At 45.3% G+C, this 17,417-nt stretch overlaps 1 protein-coding gene across 1 annotated transcript in view; it reads left to right on the forward strand.

Annotated features, from left to right (window-relative positions):
- Positions 1-774: 774 nt before the first annotated feature.
- Positions 775-17,417, forward strand: part of GPC6 (glypican 6) — a 1,021,374-nt gene continuing 1,004,731 nt past the window's right edge. The window contains exon 1 of the mRNA XM_037057550.1: positions 775-1,573. Coding sequence (XP_036913445.1) covers positions 1,414-1,573 — 160 coding nt within the window. The 5' untranslated portion in view covers positions 775-1,413. The remainder of the gene's footprint in view (positions 1,574-17,417) is intronic.

Here is a 17,417-nt window from a genome sequence, read left to right on the forward strand (position 1 = left end):
TCGCAGAACGTGAGTGCGTGACAGGAAGAAGAAAGTGAATCGATTTTCCACTTGAGAATTCTGTTAACCTGGAAAACAACGTTAAGTCTAGTAGGTGAGACCATTTAGGGAGACGGAAGAGAGAGCTCACTCCTTGCCCCAATATCTTCCTTCATGCAACCCGCTGACCTCTGCTCTCTCAGTTTTCTGTTGCTTCTGTGTTCTGGTTGGTCTTCTGAACTTTCCAGTTCCTCTACGCACGAGAAGCCTAACCGTGATGATTTATGATCACAATTATGGGATACTCAAAATGAAAATGGGTCCAGAAACAGAAATTGAAAACAGGTCTCTAACGTGAGCACCAACTGTCTGTCCTTAGAAAATAAAAACGAACAAAGAAAAACAGAAATTAGACAATTAAATAGAGTGGGGATCCTGCTTTGCTAGTGAGGGGTTCCCCTAGATGTTTATCTTCACACTGGCTTTGTGTTTCAGTAGGTCGTGCATGTATTATGAGCAACAATTGAAATTGCAGTCCTTTACGCCCATAAAAATATAGTTTAATAACATGAGTTAATGACTTAAAATACTGTGTTTCTAAGTTGATTACTTATGTCATTAAAGGTAGCGTTTTCAGACCAGTATGAAGCATGTGATGGGAATGGGAAAACAGGAATGTTTCCCCCCTTTTCTCCCTTCTACAAGTAGAGCGAGATCCAGTCCAGGTTTTCCCTTCGACTCTGACTCTGAATTTCGGCTGTGCACCGAGTAGCACGTTTCTCTCTCTCCCCTCCTTTCTCCTTCCCTCTTGCCTCCAGGATTTCTCTCTTCCTATTTCAGCAGGACTCTCACAGGCTCCCTCAGCCTGTGTGAGGCTGAGGTTTCCTCTGGAACCCGTATACCCCCAACACATACCTCCACGCAGACACATCCCCGAGAACCCCGCGCTCGCACCAACACACACGCGCGCACACACTCTCGCGCTCGCCTGTCCATCTCCCTCCCGGGAGAGCCGGCGCGCGTTCCCACCTTCGCTGCACACTCCAGCTAGCCGAGCTCGCAGCGCTCTAGGATTCTGCGGCTCGGAACTCGGAACTCGGAGGATCGCAGCTCTGAACCCTCATGGTGGTTTTTGAAACATTGCCTTCTCTCTCTCGTTTTTATTGCACCGTTTTCGGTCTGGGGGGCTGAAGGAGCAAGGCGGCTGTTTTCCCAGCCAGCCCTGGTTGGCTTGCCATCCTCCATCTGGCTTATAAAAGTTTGCTGAGCGCAGTCCAGAGGGCTGCGCTGCTCGTCCCCTCGGCTGGCGGAAGGGGGTGACGCTGGGCAGCGGCGAGAAGCGCGCCGCTGGCTCTGGCGGGCTTTCGGCTTGAGGGGCAAGGTGAAGAGCGCACGGGCCGTGGGGTTTACCGAGCTGGATTTGCATGTTGCACCATGCCTTCTTGGATCGGGGCTGTGATTCTTCCCCTCTCCGGGCTGCTGCTGTCTCTCCCGGCCGGGGCGGATGTGAAGGCTCGGAGCTGCGGCGAGGTCCGCCAGGCTTATGGTGCCAAAGGATTCAGCCTGGCGGACATCCCCTACCAGGAGATCGCAGGTAAGCGCGGGTCCGCGGCCCCGGCAGGCTGCAGCCCTCTTCGGCCACACATGCCACGGGCCGCCCGGTGTTCTCCTCCTTTCCCTCTTGCTGAGTTGTTGGTGTTCACTTTCTGCCGGGGATCCCTGCACGCAGCACCACCACCGCACCGGGCGGCGGATGCTCCTTCGGCTGCTCCCGCGGGGGAAGGAGTGCGTCTCAACAGCCTCATTGTGTGGACACGCGGGAGCGCCCTCCATCCCCTCCCTCCCTTTCTCCGCTCTCGCGCCCTTGCGCCCCCTTGCTTGTTGGCTCTCTCCGGGCGGGCCGGGGAGCCCAGAACACTCAGGGGGTGGCCGGCGCACGGGGGCAGATTGCAGAGCGGGGCGCCCACCCCACGCCTCTTGCTCGGGCAAACTTGGAAAAACTGCGGCCGCAGTTTGCCCAGCGCCACAGTCTGAGTGGCGCCTTCTCCACTCCCGCCCTCACGCCGGCGGGGGCGGTGGAGAGACGCGGAGAGGTCCCCTGCCTCTCGCTCCACACTCTGCGGTACAGAGAGGTAGAGCGCGCGGTTCTCCGGCTAGGGGCGAGCGAGGCTGCGGCGGGGGCGGGGGGGGGGGGGGCGCACCGGAGGAGTCGGCCTCCAGACTTCCGCAGTTCCCGGATAGTTTGGGGAGTTCAAGGGTTGTCTGTTTCTTATTTGGGGTGTGCTTCCCCGGTTGCTTTCAGTCTTTTGAGGTTAGGGGGGAACCCCAGCCACCCGACGCAGCGCCGGTTCCTGAACGCGGCCTCGTAGGCAGGCTCTTGGAAGCTGAGCCAATTTTCCCGGGTGGCTCAGAAGTGGATTGGTCTCAGTGTCCCCTGCGTGCCCGGCCGCTAGCATTACTCCTTCGAGAGCTGAGAGCCCCCACCCGCTTTCTGGGCGCCAGTGTGGGGGTAGCACTTGGTCTCCAACAACTTGAGCAGCAGCCTGGGTGCGTGTTTTCCGGTTCTTACCTCCAACCGAGTCCGAGCTTCTCTGGGGCTCTGTGAATGAAATGTGTCGGGGAGAGATAATCCTGTAGCTGCTAAAGAACTGAACTGAGAGAGGCACAAGGCGGCCAGGAGATGCTGCGAGGGCGCGGGCTGCTCAAACTGGAAGCTGAAGTCCTCAGCGACCTCAGATGGCCCAGTCAAAAGGCTGAATTTCCACCAGCTTTTCTGCGTTTTGCCAAAGAACCGGTCGATGGATGACAAGCATTTTGCAGATATCTTTACACATAACAGTTTCGATACATTGTGGAATTGCTATTTTATTACGGGTGATCTACCAACTCCGCTAGTGAGGGTTTTTACTTCTGCGGAAACAACACGTTTATATGAATTTAGGCGTTAAAAATCGCCCATACATCACGCTAACAGAGAGGATTATATACAGAGAGCGTGTTCCAGTTCTGAGCCAGGCACAGCCAGCCTCTGCTGTGTCCAAGGCAGAACCTGTGTCGCATTAGAAGGCTGCTTTTCTACCCTTGTCCAGGACTCCTTAATGTGCTAACCAGTGAATAGAGACCCGCTGCCCCTACAGCGCCTTAAGTTTCTCAACTCCCCTTCCCCTTTTGTCTACTGTTATTTCATTCTTTTTAATTAATTGATAAGGATCAGCTTTGCTTTTTTTTTTTTTTTTTACCCTCCCCAAATCTCAGGAAATTCAACTTTTAAAAGGTTTGTAGTATGGATGACTTCTTTTAGGAACTTTTTTTCTGCTCTCATCTGGGCTTTTTTCAATCTGTGTCTTTTAAACAGGCATTTCCCCCCAACATGATTTTTAGATAAGATGTATAAAAGAGTAAAACTGCTGGGTATTTTAAAAAATTGTTTCGGTCTTCTTTAGTGGATAATGGGGCTTTCTGGAGACTACAATTCATACTTAGCATGATGCGCACCCCCTTAACATAAGGTGGAGATTTTCGGTGTAAATACTTTCTGTCTGTGGTCATCATTTACTTTCCTGAGAACATACGCAGAGGTTACACACATCCTTCAGTATACTTTTAACTACAGGTTTTGTTTTTAACTACAAGGTTTCCTCTTGACAATTACAGTGATTGGTAATAGCTGTGGATTTCTCAAATGTGTGCACTTTTTAAAAGTTACTTTCTAGGACTAAGTACTATTGACTTGAAGTCATCAAGGTACAGAGATCACTTTGGAGTCAGAGACACATCTGGTAGGAAAAGAAATGAATCATAAGATAATTGTATATTAAGGATATACATTTATTTTTTTCAAAATAAACTTGACTCAGTGCTATTTATTGCTGTTGAACTTATCACTTAGGAAATATGTCCCTTTGTTACGTGTACACACTCTTCCTCCCCTCCCTCATTCCTGATACAATTTACAATAATTAACTAGTATGCGGTGGTTATCCTTTCTTCAAACTCCTTTTCATCTTGTGCCTTGTTTGGACTTTTAATGGTTCGCTTGAGAAATGGCATATGCCGTGTGTCTGCCAGGGAACATGAATTTAAAGGAACTGCTGTTCAGAATTTAAGATTCCCGAAATCTGTTTCTCATTGAAGGACATTTGCAGGTAGCTTGCCTGGCAAAACAACGGAAAAGTAATAAGGACATTATGTTTCATCACAACATTAGTAAAGTTTTACTCAGAGCTCACAGTTGTGAGACAGTGTTGCCCTTTTCTGTCAGATAAAAAGGGAGTTATTCAGACTCCAAAGATGAGGGACTGTGATGGGTAATATATAAAGTTACACTCTCGGAGAGCGCTTGGGAAGGAGGAGGCTGTCAAGGGGCAGTTTGCACCATTAATCTTCACTCAGCCTTGATTTTAAAGCATCCCAGGCAGTTCGCATACACTATCTGTCCTTGTTTGAAAGACCTCCCAGAGGGGCAGGCCCTGGGCCCCTCTCAGCAATCTATCCTAATACTCAGTCATTTTTGTGGCCTCACAATGTGTCCAGGTATCTCACCAAAAGCCTTCACAGTGTGCTTGCTTATTTTCTCTTGTTCTGCCATTTGGGCAGATACTGAGCAGTGATCGTCAAGGTCTTTGTGGGGACTGTTACTCTGATCAAAGGTCAGTGTGAAATATCCCCGTCTTCCTTTGAGCATCAGTAATACTATCTTCTTTCCAACCAGACTCATCTGGATGGCTCTGAACTTCTAATGGAACTCCAGAGCTGAAAGGAACGTCCGCTGAAAAGTCCGGGCAATTCAGAAAATGTTGTTTGAGGGTTAGGGGGCCACTCTTAGGCTTCGAGCCTTCTTGCAGTCATTGATTGCATTACTTTGTAGTGGACTAATGGTGTCTTACAATTATCCATGCAACTTTATTTAACAATCTGTTACATAGAAATTACTCTGTACCCAGCACTTAATTGAAAACATTACCTAGTTTTAAAACATTGCCTTATTGGCGCCTTTTAATAACTCAGTAGATCCTATCATTATCCTTATTTTATAGATGAAGAGATTGAGCAACAGGTGACTCGAACAATTAACTTTCCCAAGGTTGACTGTGAGAAAGTGAGGGGCTGGAATTCAAAACCAGGCACTCAGGTCCGTGGACTTAACCGTGACCACTGCTCTTCTGTATTTGTTGCATGACAGCATGGTGAGATCAGTTTTTTCCTCATCGAATACTGCATATAGTTTGGTATTACAATCACCGTATATATGTCCTCACAGTTTGTGCTGAATATTTGCTGTTTATTTGCCAAATCTTGTAGGGGCGTCCAACCTGCGGCCTGTAGGCTGTGTGTAGCCCAGGATGGCTGTGAATGCCGCCTAATGCATAATAGTAAATTTATTTCAAGCATTGTGACATTTTTTTTGTGATTATGTTTCACGATGTGTTTAATGTGTGGCCCAAGACAACTCTTCTTCCAGTGTGGCCCAGAGATGCCAAAAGTTTGGATGCCCCGGGCAGTTTTCAAAATCACTTTGACTTTGGGTTTTATGTTCTCAGGAATTGACCACACTACTAAAACTAAGTTGTCCATGTGTTTATGCATTTTCCCTGACATTTTAGTTGTGTAGATGTGATTCTATGAAAGGTGGAAACGAAAGAACTTGCACTGAATTTTTTCAGTATGACAAGCCTACTGGGACATAGGGTTAGTCCAACAAAGCTTACTACCAGAAGCTATCACCCAGGTGGAGGGAGGAGGGAAGTTTCTGTCCACAGGTTAGGGGGGAAAATAAATAACTGTTTTCAGTATTCACTTTGCCCCCTTTCCTGTCTCAGGGATTTTGAGAATTGGAGGACAAGAGCTGGATGTTAAGAAAGTATCAAACAGAAACAAGCAGACTCATAAACACAGGGGACAAACAGACTGATGGAGGCCACAGGGGAGGATTTGGGGAACTGGTGGAGAAGGTGAAGGGGTTGAGAAGTACAGGCTGATAGTTACAAAATAGTCATGGGGATGTAAAGGACAGCATAGGGGTGCAGACAGTAATATTGTAGTAAATGTGTATGGTGCCAGGTGGATACTGGAAATAACAGGGGGACGCTTTGCGAAGGATGTGATTGTCTAACTGCTACGCCATCCTGCTGAACCAAACAAGATATCCCTGACTGTTGGGACTCATTTGGTTGAGCGTCATCCTGCAAAACAAAAGGTTGACCAGTTCAATTCCTGGTCAGGGCACCTGCCTGGGTGTCTGCCTGGTCCCCAGTTGGGGGGGCAACAGATGTGTCTCTCTCTCTCTTTCTCCATCTCTTCCCCTCTCTCTAATATAAATAAAGTCTTAAAAAAAACAAAACCAAAATAATATTGAATGTAAACTGTAATTGAAAAAAAACATTTTTTAAAAATGAAGAAAGAATTAAACTCTTACCTATCTTTTTGATACCAGTTTATCTTAAAAATCTAAAAAACTATCTGAAAGTTTAAAATTAAACAATACAGAACATTCGGTTACACCTTGCTGGTACACCAGAAACTTTCTTAGTCCTTCTTTAGTGGTTCCAAATCTGAGACTGTGAAACGCTTCAGTGTACCTGGCCTTTATCCAACAGTACTTTTCTTTCTTTGGTGGGCTTCCCAGGGAACCTGCAGTCCCGCCCTCTGCTCCCCCAGCAAACCAGCTTAATGTGTTTGCCATTAACACAAACCTTTTTTTCGGTTTGCATACAGATATCACCTTCATGTAAATGGGAAAACAGCATTTGGTGACTCTTTTACAGCCATGTTAAATATCCTAGTTGGGGATAAATTATTTAATTTCCATTTATCTGCCTGCTGCACTGATTTCTGACTTCTGTGCCCTCCTTTTGGTTGGCTGATATTTTTCAAACCATTTCAAAGAACAGTGTGAGATATAAATGGGTTGGCCGAAATCCACACACAGAGACACATGCACACACACACACACACACACACACACACACAAAATATTTTATTTATTCATTTTTAGAGGGAAGGGAAGGAGAAAGAGTGGGAGAGAAACATCAATGTGTGGTTGCCTCTCATGTGTCCCCTACTGGGGACCTGGCCTGCAACCCAGGCATGTGCCCTGCCTGGGAATCGAACCAGTGACCCTTTGCTTCACAGGCCCGTGCTCAATCCACTGAGCTACACCAGCCAGGGCACACATATATATTTTTTAGTGATTTGTCAAATCACTTGCTTTCTAAAAGAATCACATTCCAGGTATCAAAGCAATCTAAAATCTGGGCTATTAGGAGTGCCTCTCATTAAGTTCTTAATCTGAGAAATAATTTCAGAATGATCCTTGTGAACAGAGTTATCTTAGGTGATTTAATTATAGGACGGCACGTCATCATTGAGAACAAGAGTTCATTTGAGTTGACTGATGTGCTTTTTTGCTTAAAACTACATAGAAATGTAGGCCACAATCAAAAGTCATTTAAAATATACAGTATTACATTCTTTAAAATGTTGCAGTATAAACATTGCATCATAATTTATGTGAGAGCATGACCAGTTTTCTTTCATAATTAGAGGTGAGTTTTACGAACACTTAAAAAACTCAACATGATTAAGTCCTTTTATAAACCAAAGCGACTTACCACTCCATCACTAGATTTGTATAGAAATAGGAGTTTAGGTTAAATATTGCCATAGAGGAATTATTGATAAAGTAATTTTATTAGCTTGATCTTAACTTATATTCAAGCTGATAAAAGTAGCATTATAAAACTATTTTCTCCTTAATTCTCAGCGTTCAAAAGACTTTTAGCAAGGCCAGCAAGGTGACTTAGAGTTGTCTTGCCAATATAAACAGAATGCTTAATTGTCATTTATACTTAGTGCTTATATCCCTTTATAGACCAAATTCTTCTCCGTGAAATTCTTTAGCTGGCACGTGATCTGACTTTAAGCAGAGTCCTAGATTTCTTCAGTATTATTCCTTTTTCAGTGATGGTACAACTTGAAAGTATAATTGGTTCTCTGGGGCAGCCTATTGATGAATAAAGTGTTTCATAGTGATAAGTCTTAGGTAAAAGGTTAAACATTTTAATGAACCTGGATGGAAATATTTAAGAGTTTTTAATAAACCTAGATGACAAATATTTTTAAACAAATGCACCAGTTAGTAACAAAGAAAAACAGAAACTCGACCCCACATTTACACATTATCCAGGTTATTGGTTATTTTTATAACCCATTCTCTGTTTCCTGTGGGCATCTATTTTGCATTCATCCAGTGAGTATTTCTTGTTTACCTACTATGTGTAAGTTGCTGTGCCAGGTGCTGGATATAGGGAAGCAGGGAAGTCTAATCCGGGAAGGGAAGCAGAAATAAGGGCACCATTGACCCTGGATGGCTGACGGCACAGTACCGGGGCACCTGACTCGGTGAAAGTGTTTAATAGGAGCATCTGATCTCCTCGCGGGGTTTGGGAGGTGCTCCTCTCTGAGGAAGAGCCATGGGCTCCGAAACAGGAGTACAGAGCCAGCGAGGGAAGGGGAGAGTGGACGGGGCACTCATTGCCTCTATGGTAGGAAGACCCCGAAAGCGTGAGGAACATTCCAGAACCTGGGGGAACAGCTAGTGAAAGGGGAACAGGATGAGAGAGACACCGGAGAAGAGCCTGAGGACCACTGGAGTGATGACTTGTGTGCACGACCCAAAGGAGAGACTCGTGCGTGTTGGCCCTGCATCCACCCTGCCTCCACCGTAGACACATGTCGCCTATGGATGCTAAACTAGTGTTTTTACACAGCTGTTTTTTTTCTAGCCCAGTACCAAAGAAGCACATTTTAATCACTTAGAGCCTTCCTGTGTGTGTGCCCCACAGAACTGCACCCGGCATCAGCTAGCTATTTATAGGACAAACCTGGGGCCCAGAAAAGGCTCCAAGCCAGGGCTGCCCTCCACACCCAAAGGCTGAGTAACAGTGTTGAGGTGAACAGTCTGCCCTCCTACCCCGTAGTTCCCTGAACTGCGTCTCTTCCTGGCAGTGGCTCCTGTGTCACCTCTGGAAGGACTCATGCTGTGAGGGACAGGCTCTCACATGCAGTCTGTCAAAGTTACACCCAAATAAAGCTCTTTGGGTCCCACAGTCATCTCCGGGTTCTGTCTCTTTCCTCAATCAGCCCTGTAATCCCTGTAACTCAGTGCAGTGACTTTGGCCTTGAGCGTAGAGCAATAAGAACCTGGTGAGAAAGTGTTTAAGTCAGGGTTGGATATGGTTTTGAAAGGTTGCTTTGGCTGGTCTGTAGACAGCGGATCACGGGGAACAGAAGCTGATACAGGAAGAGGAAGCCATGTCAGCTTTGAACTGGACCAGTGACGGGGGAAGTGAAATGAAGTCGAAGGACTCAAGAAACATTTAGGAGGTAAAATTGATTATCACCAAAAGACTGTTGATCAATCAAAAGTTATTTATTGAGCATCTACTAGGTGGTTGACAATGAACAGAGACTGATCTGTGTGTGTATGTGAATGGGAAAGGCAGAGAGAGGAGAGAGGGAAGAGAGAAATGTCCCTGAAACATCCATTTGGTTTACGAGGCCGTACAAATTCTTTGACATAGTTTACTGTGCTTAGTGGGGACCACACTGAGGATCACAAAGCCTGCAGAGGATATAAGAATGCCAGCGTGGCTGAGAGAAAAAGGTTTCCCAAACAGGGTGGGATGAATTGTTAACTCTCAGAATGTGCAGAATTATCGAAATGTCTGTAATCAGCTGTACCCACTTAGAAACTCAAGTCACTGTTTTTGAGTGTGGCATTGTAAAAAACAGTCTTAAAATTTTTCACCAAGATGAAAAATTAATTGCCATATTTTCCTGTGTATAATGGGTACTTTTTTGCCCAAAATTTTTTGGGAAAAATAAGGATGCACATTATACATGGGTAGTACTAATTTCATATCTATGTGAAAGTTTTTAATGCTTTTATTTATGCTTATGCATTATAAGTGTAATTCTAGAAAGCAATAATGGCATCTGTATGCAAAATAATACCTTTTATAATACAAAAAAACAAGTATCTAAACATAAGTAATTAAAAAATTGAGTTAAGAAAATTTAAATGAAAGATTTTTTTCCCTGAAGGTTTGGGCCAAAAACATGGGTGTGCATTATACACGGCAAAATACGGTAGTTACGCCACTCCCCAAGATTGGAACAATGCTGTTTCCAGGTCATAAGTACCAAATATTGTCGGTGACTTCCAATGACCGGAATCAGGGAATACGGTGGTCTCTAGGACCTTGCTGAACATGGGAGGTAGACTTTAACTAGGAAGGTATTAGGGTGCTCCAGAGAAACAGAGCCAATGGAGTCTCCGAGTATTTCTGCTTCTGCCTCAAGCTGTAGGTGTAAGTGGAGATTTATTATAGGAGTTGGCTCCCAAGGTTATGGGGGCCAAGATGTCCCATGATCTACCATCTGCAAGTTGGAGAGCCAGGACAGTGGTGGCATTGGTTCAGTTCTCCAAGGCGGAGAGCCTGAGACGAGGGGCGGTGGGGGGTGGGGGGCACTGGTGGAAGTCTCAGAGTTCAAGGCTTGAGTCCCAGGCTCTCTGGTGTCCCGAGGTAGGAAAAGATGGACATGAGAGCTCCGGGAGAGAGAGTGGGCGTTCCCCTCCTTCTGACCTTTTGTTCTGTCTGAGCCCCCAGTGGGTTGGATGATGCCTAACCAGTTGGTCACTAGTGAGACTGAACCAAGCGCTAATCTCTTCCAGAAACACCCTCACAGACACACCCAGAAATAATGTCTTACTGGCCATCGAGGCATCCCTTTAGGCCAGTCAAATTGATACATAAAATTAACCCTGACAGGAACCTTGAAGGATGCGTAGCATTTGACAAAGGGGCGTCAAAGAAGAAGGCACCCATGCTAGGTTCCAGGCATGAGAGGAACCGTGCCTGTGGACAATGGGACAGCACAGAGAGAGGTTGGTTAAGAACCTGTGAGAAAAGATATTCAGCAGAGAGAGCGGGGTTGGATTTTGGATGGGCCTGGGAAACCCTAGATTTTATGCAGCAGGAAGTAGGTCATCATCCCAGGTTCTTGGTGGTGAAGGGACACGATGGACGTTTTATCCTGGGTTGGTCAAGCACTACAGACTGGATGAAAGAGAAGGCAGATCCTGAAAGGCCCAGAGGGAGAGGAGGAGGAGGAAAGCAGGGGGCTGTTTGCGGTACTAAAGCAGGAGGTGCTGGCGGCTGACATGCCGGGGAGAAAGGGTTCATCAGAGAAGAGAGGCAAAAGGAGAAAGAACGCTGAAACTTTGCTCTGTAGAAGTTTCAGTAAGAGAGATTGGAGAAGGCATGGGATTAAAACTCTTGCCTGAAATAACTGTGTCACTCAAGATACTTTTGGCAGCAGGTCATGTTGCATTCACCAACCGCGAGAACAAATGTCGGAGACTTTTGGGGTTCCAAAGATGTTACTTTATTGGCCAAGTTTAACCTGCGCAGGGGCGAACTCTCCAAAGTGTCCGGAGACATGGTGCCCGTAAGGGCTGCAAATGAGAGTCGCGCCCAACGCTTACAGGCTCAGGGTTTTATGGAGGCGCGCAAGCAAGCTGGATACAGAAGCAGATGTGGCGGTTAGCGGTTGGCTCAGGGGCACAATGGGGTTACTGATTATTGGTGAGTTAACTCGTGCACTGGCTCGTGCTCCTTTACTTGATTGGTCAGTTGAGCTCGTGCACAGGGGTAAAATTTCCCTCCCTAGTGACTGTCCAGATGGCTATCTGCCTGACTAACCTTGTTGCTCTTACACCACATCCTGGAACACACCCTGCTCTTCGGGCGTGTCCCGGAGCCTCTTTGCGTTAGTTAGTAAAACACCTTTTGCTTCCTTACAGCTATGTTCTGGCTAGTTCCCCTTGCCCTCAACAGTCACAGGAAATCCTAAATCAACAGGCTTCAATATTCAGGGAAAGCCATTATTGTACTTAAGAAGTCCCAGCGTAGAGTTCTTCTAGGAGTGAGAAAGCGGGAAGTTCATGGTATCTGCAGGGGCCCAGGTCCGCATCCCCCCCAGGTCAGCTCCCGTATAGAAACAAGACCACTGCCAAAGCCTCATTGTAATGGCCAGAGGCACAAGAAGAGGTGATTTCTTCAGATGTGTGTGTGTGTGTGTGTCTTCCCTGATGACAGGCAGAGTACCCTCAGAAGTGACTCAGAGCATGCACTCACCTTTCTCATTCCCCAGTTGCTTCCTGTGCCCCAGCCTGGAAGAGAAAGGAAAGGGACCATGGCCATTGACCTGGACCAGTTGTCCTCCCTTCCAGAAGTGGATGGCCACTGAATGGCTTGGTTAATTTTTACAATCTTAATGAGAATCCCAAAGAACTGAGGGCTGATGGAAGGAGCCAGGGCTCCCCTGGAATCATGTGAGGTGCTCCAAAGGATACCTAAACTTGAGGCCCATCTTCAGGTGTCCTGACTTACTTGGTTTGGGACAGGGTACTCTCGCTCCCTCTCTCTCTTCTTGTCTTCCCAGTAATTCTGACGTGCATGCAGGGAGGAGAACCTGTGATCTAGAATGGAGCTGCATAGGCTTCATCTTGCATCAGAATCACACAAACACCTAGCCCCACTCCCAAAGTCTCTGATTCAGCAGCTCTGGAGTAGGGCCTCTCATTTGCGTTCTGGCAAGTTCTAGGTGATGCTGATGCCATTGGTCCAGGCATCATTCTTTGAGTCTCTGAGAGCCACACTCTGGGTGCATTGAATGTAATTTTACATATGGGTTTTTGTCAGGTAGACAGTCATATTTGGGCGATGACCTTGTGTTGTTTTTCCCCTTGAACTTGGGTAAGAATCACTACCCGGAATGTGTTGCTACTCCAGATTGTACTTCTGATCTCATCTTCTCAACCTTCTTTCAAATGTGTACATCGGCCACCGGGGGGACTAAGAGAAAGGTCGATTGGAACAATTCAATCCTATCCTTAGAACAGATAATCACCTATCCTTAGAACAAAAGGAGCCCAAGTCAGCTGCCAAGAGCATGTCTGCACAAGTAGGAGAGAACCCCACCATTGTTTTATAAAGGTACTGGAAAGTTTCTTTCACTGCAAGATCTTTATTATTCTTTGCCACTATGGCTTTTGTTGGGTATGTAGGACTTATGTTTTAAATTTAATTTTAACAAAATGTTTTTTTGCAAAGAAAACACTTTGGAGCATTAAAAAATGATGAGTAACTTTCAATTATTATTTTCTTACTGGGTCAGAAACGTCAAACTCAACAGCAGTTGTGAAATGAACTTGAAAAAAGCCACTGTGTTTTTAGATATGATGGCTATTTTAAAATGGCAGTCCTCAACTTTTTCCTAAAAAAATAAAAAAAATATTGTTCTGTAGCTGTTTGTTTTTTCTGTTTTATTCCAAATCTCAATGATTGGGACCTTTTAAAATGTAAAAAAAATGGTAAAGTTAAAATAGCTGACATTCTTTTTTTATAGCAAAAGGTTAACAAATATTTAAATGATCTTTGACATAATGAGGGCTCTTGTTTGAAAATAAGAATTTATAATGCTAAAGTATTAATAATTAGAAATGAGGAATTCTTGAACACTCCTACTTGATCTATTACAGCTTCTCCTCTGGCTGTACATTTGCATCATACTAAGAGAACATAATTTACTGTTACTTTTATATTATCAAGTGCTAATGTGTGAAAGACTTTTATTGCGCTTTTACTACTCATTGGATTAAGTGGTATCTTATTCAATATTCCTTCACATACTTGAAGGTATTCAGGCACCAGGAGGTCAAGTGCTATGTTAAAAGCTTAGGCCAGTCTTTTTATAGGATGGCAATAAAGAATATGTTCATTTTCCTTATATTACCACATGCCTCTTATAAACGGTCAGTTTCAATTGAATACAAAATAGGTTGCAAGTGGCAAATCTTATGTCATCAACAACAAAATTACTCCGTGTGATCACTTTTCAGTTGCCGCCTTTCCCTCTATAGAGAAAGGTACCTTGGAGATTTCTTAAAATCGGAACTCTTCATGATGTGTTTTGTTCAACAGAGAGGATGTTGTATAAACTCAACCTTCTGTATTTTAGTCAAGAAAATATGTAGAAGGGAAACCACGTAAATTCCAGTCTAAACAACAAGGTTTAAGTGTTTAAGTTAGTTATTCCAGCAAAATACATGAAATTTTACTTTTTCATTTTGTAAAATCATTATCTTAATTTAACAAATTAACTTTGAGTCAGTTTCTCAGCCTAGGTTATTGGTATGAAGATAAACAATATTGTAAGAAGTTACGTGCGCACCCATAAACCAATTGTTACGATTTAAGAGTGGCAATTTATTTATTTTTTTTAAAGGATTTTATCTATTTCCAGAAAAATGGAAGGGGAAAGAGAAGGAGAGAAACATCAATGTGTGGTTACCTCAGCACCCTCAACTGCAGCGCTGACTGGCAACCCAGGCATGTGCCCTGACCAGGAATTGAACCTGTGACCTTTGGGTTTGTAGGCCGGCGCTCAACCCACTGAGCCACACCAGCCAAAGCTGGCAATTTATTCATATCCAGAACATGCTTAGTAAATTATATAAAGGTTTTCAGTTTAGGAAAGTGTTTATTCTATGGAGAAATATAGGTTATAACACTCTTAATTCTGTGTTGTAACCAAGATTGCATTTATACCTGGAATAACAAACCATAGAACACATTTAAAGGTAAATTTTAACCTTTATAACCATTAGTATATATATTACAGCTCTTGACAAAACCACCATGATTCCTCTGAAATATTTACTTTCAAAAGTATGACCTTGTATTTGAAGAAAGCTTAAAAATGCTCTATGTTTGGAAAGGCTATGAAACAGTATTATTTAGGAAAAATGAGCCTCTCTCACAATTACTACAATCAGGACAGGTAGCACGATGGAATACAAATAAGCAAGAGCAGACTTTTCCCAGCTCGCCATTTCCTAAAGCTATCTTCATTCCGGGTGACAATTCTGATTTTAATCTAATTAAGCATTGGAGAGAACCAGTGTCCCTGGAGGTAAGCCTGCAGGCTCCTGGAAGTCCCAGGTCTGCTGCGTGCCTCCCAGGCACTTCCAGGGAGTGTCTGTCTGGGACTTTGGGAAGGTGTGCCGGGTGCCCACAAGGAGGGTCTGCTGTGCAGAGGCAGCCTGGAGGTACACGCCACCTAAGCCACAGTTCAGCCTGGTTACTGTGGAATTGATTTTCACGGCTCATGACAGAAGCTGTTTTCAGCCCTTGAAAAGGAAGTGGCTGGGGCTGAGACTCCTAACACAAACAGCAAATTGCTCCCTGCCTTTCATAGCATTCGAGGTCTGTTACGTTAAGGTTCTAATGGCCTTTTAACAGTGTTTCCAGCTGAGCAGCAGATGTAAAGGATGCTGAACATTGAAAGCACTGTTCTTTTTCTTCCCCTCCCTGAAAGAATCATTTTTTACAGACATTAAAACACTATGGTGTTACAGACATAACACCATAGCCTCGGACCTAGTCCGTGGCATGTTAGATTTGAAAAACTGAACCAAATCTCAGGAAAGTATAAAGTACCGTCAGCGCCCCAAATCTGCCACCTTTATTGGGCCACATGTCCCATGGTGCTGTCCATCAGGAACCGAGATTGTGTCACCGTGAGGAGTGGCTCTGTTTTGTCGTGTTTCATCAGGGAGAAAAGTAATTAATGGAACCCATGAAGCCCGGGAAACACCCTCTACTTTATGTGAGTTCATTTTCATCCTGAAATTCGCCGTGTGTTTCTGACGGCACCGCCTCCAGCCGCCAGAGCTGTATCCAGTCTACTTTCGGCTTCCCTTTCTGTTGTTCTGAGTGTTAGGTTTGACCTTCTGTTGGCGAGGGTGTGAAATCTTACCCAGACAGGCGGCTTTGCTCTCCCGGCACGTGAGCAAACCCAGCTCTGGTCTGTTGAGGAAGGTGGGCCCTTCAGCCTTGGGGACTGGTGCGGAAAAAGTGCCACGTAACTGAAGAGTACTTGTCGAATTGGACTTAAGAAAAAATCGAGAGAAACAGTGTGGCTTTTGATTTCACTTAGGTTCAGGCCATGCTTCATATTTCAGGTTCCCAGTGGTAGCTGGATGTGGGAAGAAGAAAACAGCCATGCAGATGAGTCACCGTTCCTCACTCCAGGAACTGCCCCCGTTACCGGTGTTTGGAAGGACCTTTATGCAGTGGTGACTGCCACCATTTTTACTCATCCCAGTGGAAAATGGGCCCGAGCTGCCACTTGGATATGAAAAGGAGTGTAGACTCCTTCCCCTTATCTTCCTGTTTTCTTCTTCCTCTTCCCTCTCTTCTTCACTCACATAACCTCTCTGGTTGTGGAGTAACAAGAAAACAGAATAGTGCGATCGCATTTAAAATTCAGTGTGACCAGTTGGGGTCTTTTAGGTAACAGTCCAACGTGTGGGGCTCTGGGGTCCTGGCTAAGCAGCAATGAGGCTTTTCTTGGCTCTCCTACTGAGCCTTTTTTGTAACTCTCTGTGCCTAAGTTTTATTTCTTTTTTGTTTTTTTTTTTTTAAATCTGCAAACAGGGATAAGAACAGTCTTAACTCTCATTATTGTGATTGTGTGCAATGAATGAACATTTATAAAGCTCTTAGAATAGTGCTTTGGATGCAGTAAGGACTATTATTGTGTGTTTGTTAAATAATAAATAACAGATAACTAAGGAATCAGCTGCTTGATGGCATGGGCGGTGACAAGGGGTTGGCCCTCCTGGGGAAGGGGGAGCAGGGAGTTTCCTTGGGGGGGGGCTCCTCCCACCTCCAGGGCCCTGCGGGCCCACAGGGCTGATTTCCCTGGTTGGTGTACTTTGTGATCTGATTTTGTGCGACTTGGGAAGGACCCGGTGACCCTGTGGACCCTTTTCCCAGAGTAGTCCCCTTACATTGGCCTTTCTGGCCCCATCAGACCTTCACCGCCCTCTGGCCACCCTGCAACCTTGATCACTTGTTACCCTGGGACCACGGCAAGGTGCTTTCTGATACTCCCCAGGGGGCGCCCTGCAGCCTGACGGGGGTGTAGCCCTCCCTCTGAGCACTCCGTACCTCCAAGTTTACTCTAAGGCTTTCGCCGTGGAGCCCACCAGGCCACCTCGTCACAGACTCTGAAACAGAATTTAGGCTGGAAATCCCCCTTCTGTTGGGCTTTTCTGTATTGATGTAAAGCTCAGAGGAGAAACTGGGAGACTGGGGGAACCATGACCTTCCCTTCACCTCCCTTTTTCACCAGACCCCTGGGCACAGGTGAGTTTGCTGCCTTTTCTCTTCCTGGCTGGACCACAAGCCCTTCAGCCAGGACTGAAGACTGTTGTCTCCTAAAGGGGTCAGGCAATACCTGACACTCACACCCCTGGAGGTGGCAGCCGGTGAGGGGATAATGACGTAATGGGCAAACAAAATGCA

The sequence above is a fragment of the Sturnira hondurensis genome, unplaced genomic scaffold (genome assembly GCF_014824575.4).
Source record: "Sturnira hondurensis isolate 20B ecotype Veracruz unplaced genomic scaffold, ASM1482457v3 Scaffold0009719, whole genome shotgun sequence".
NCBI classification, from domain to species: Eukaryota; Metazoa; Chordata; class Mammalia; order Chiroptera; family Phyllostomidae; genus Sturnira; species Sturnira hondurensis.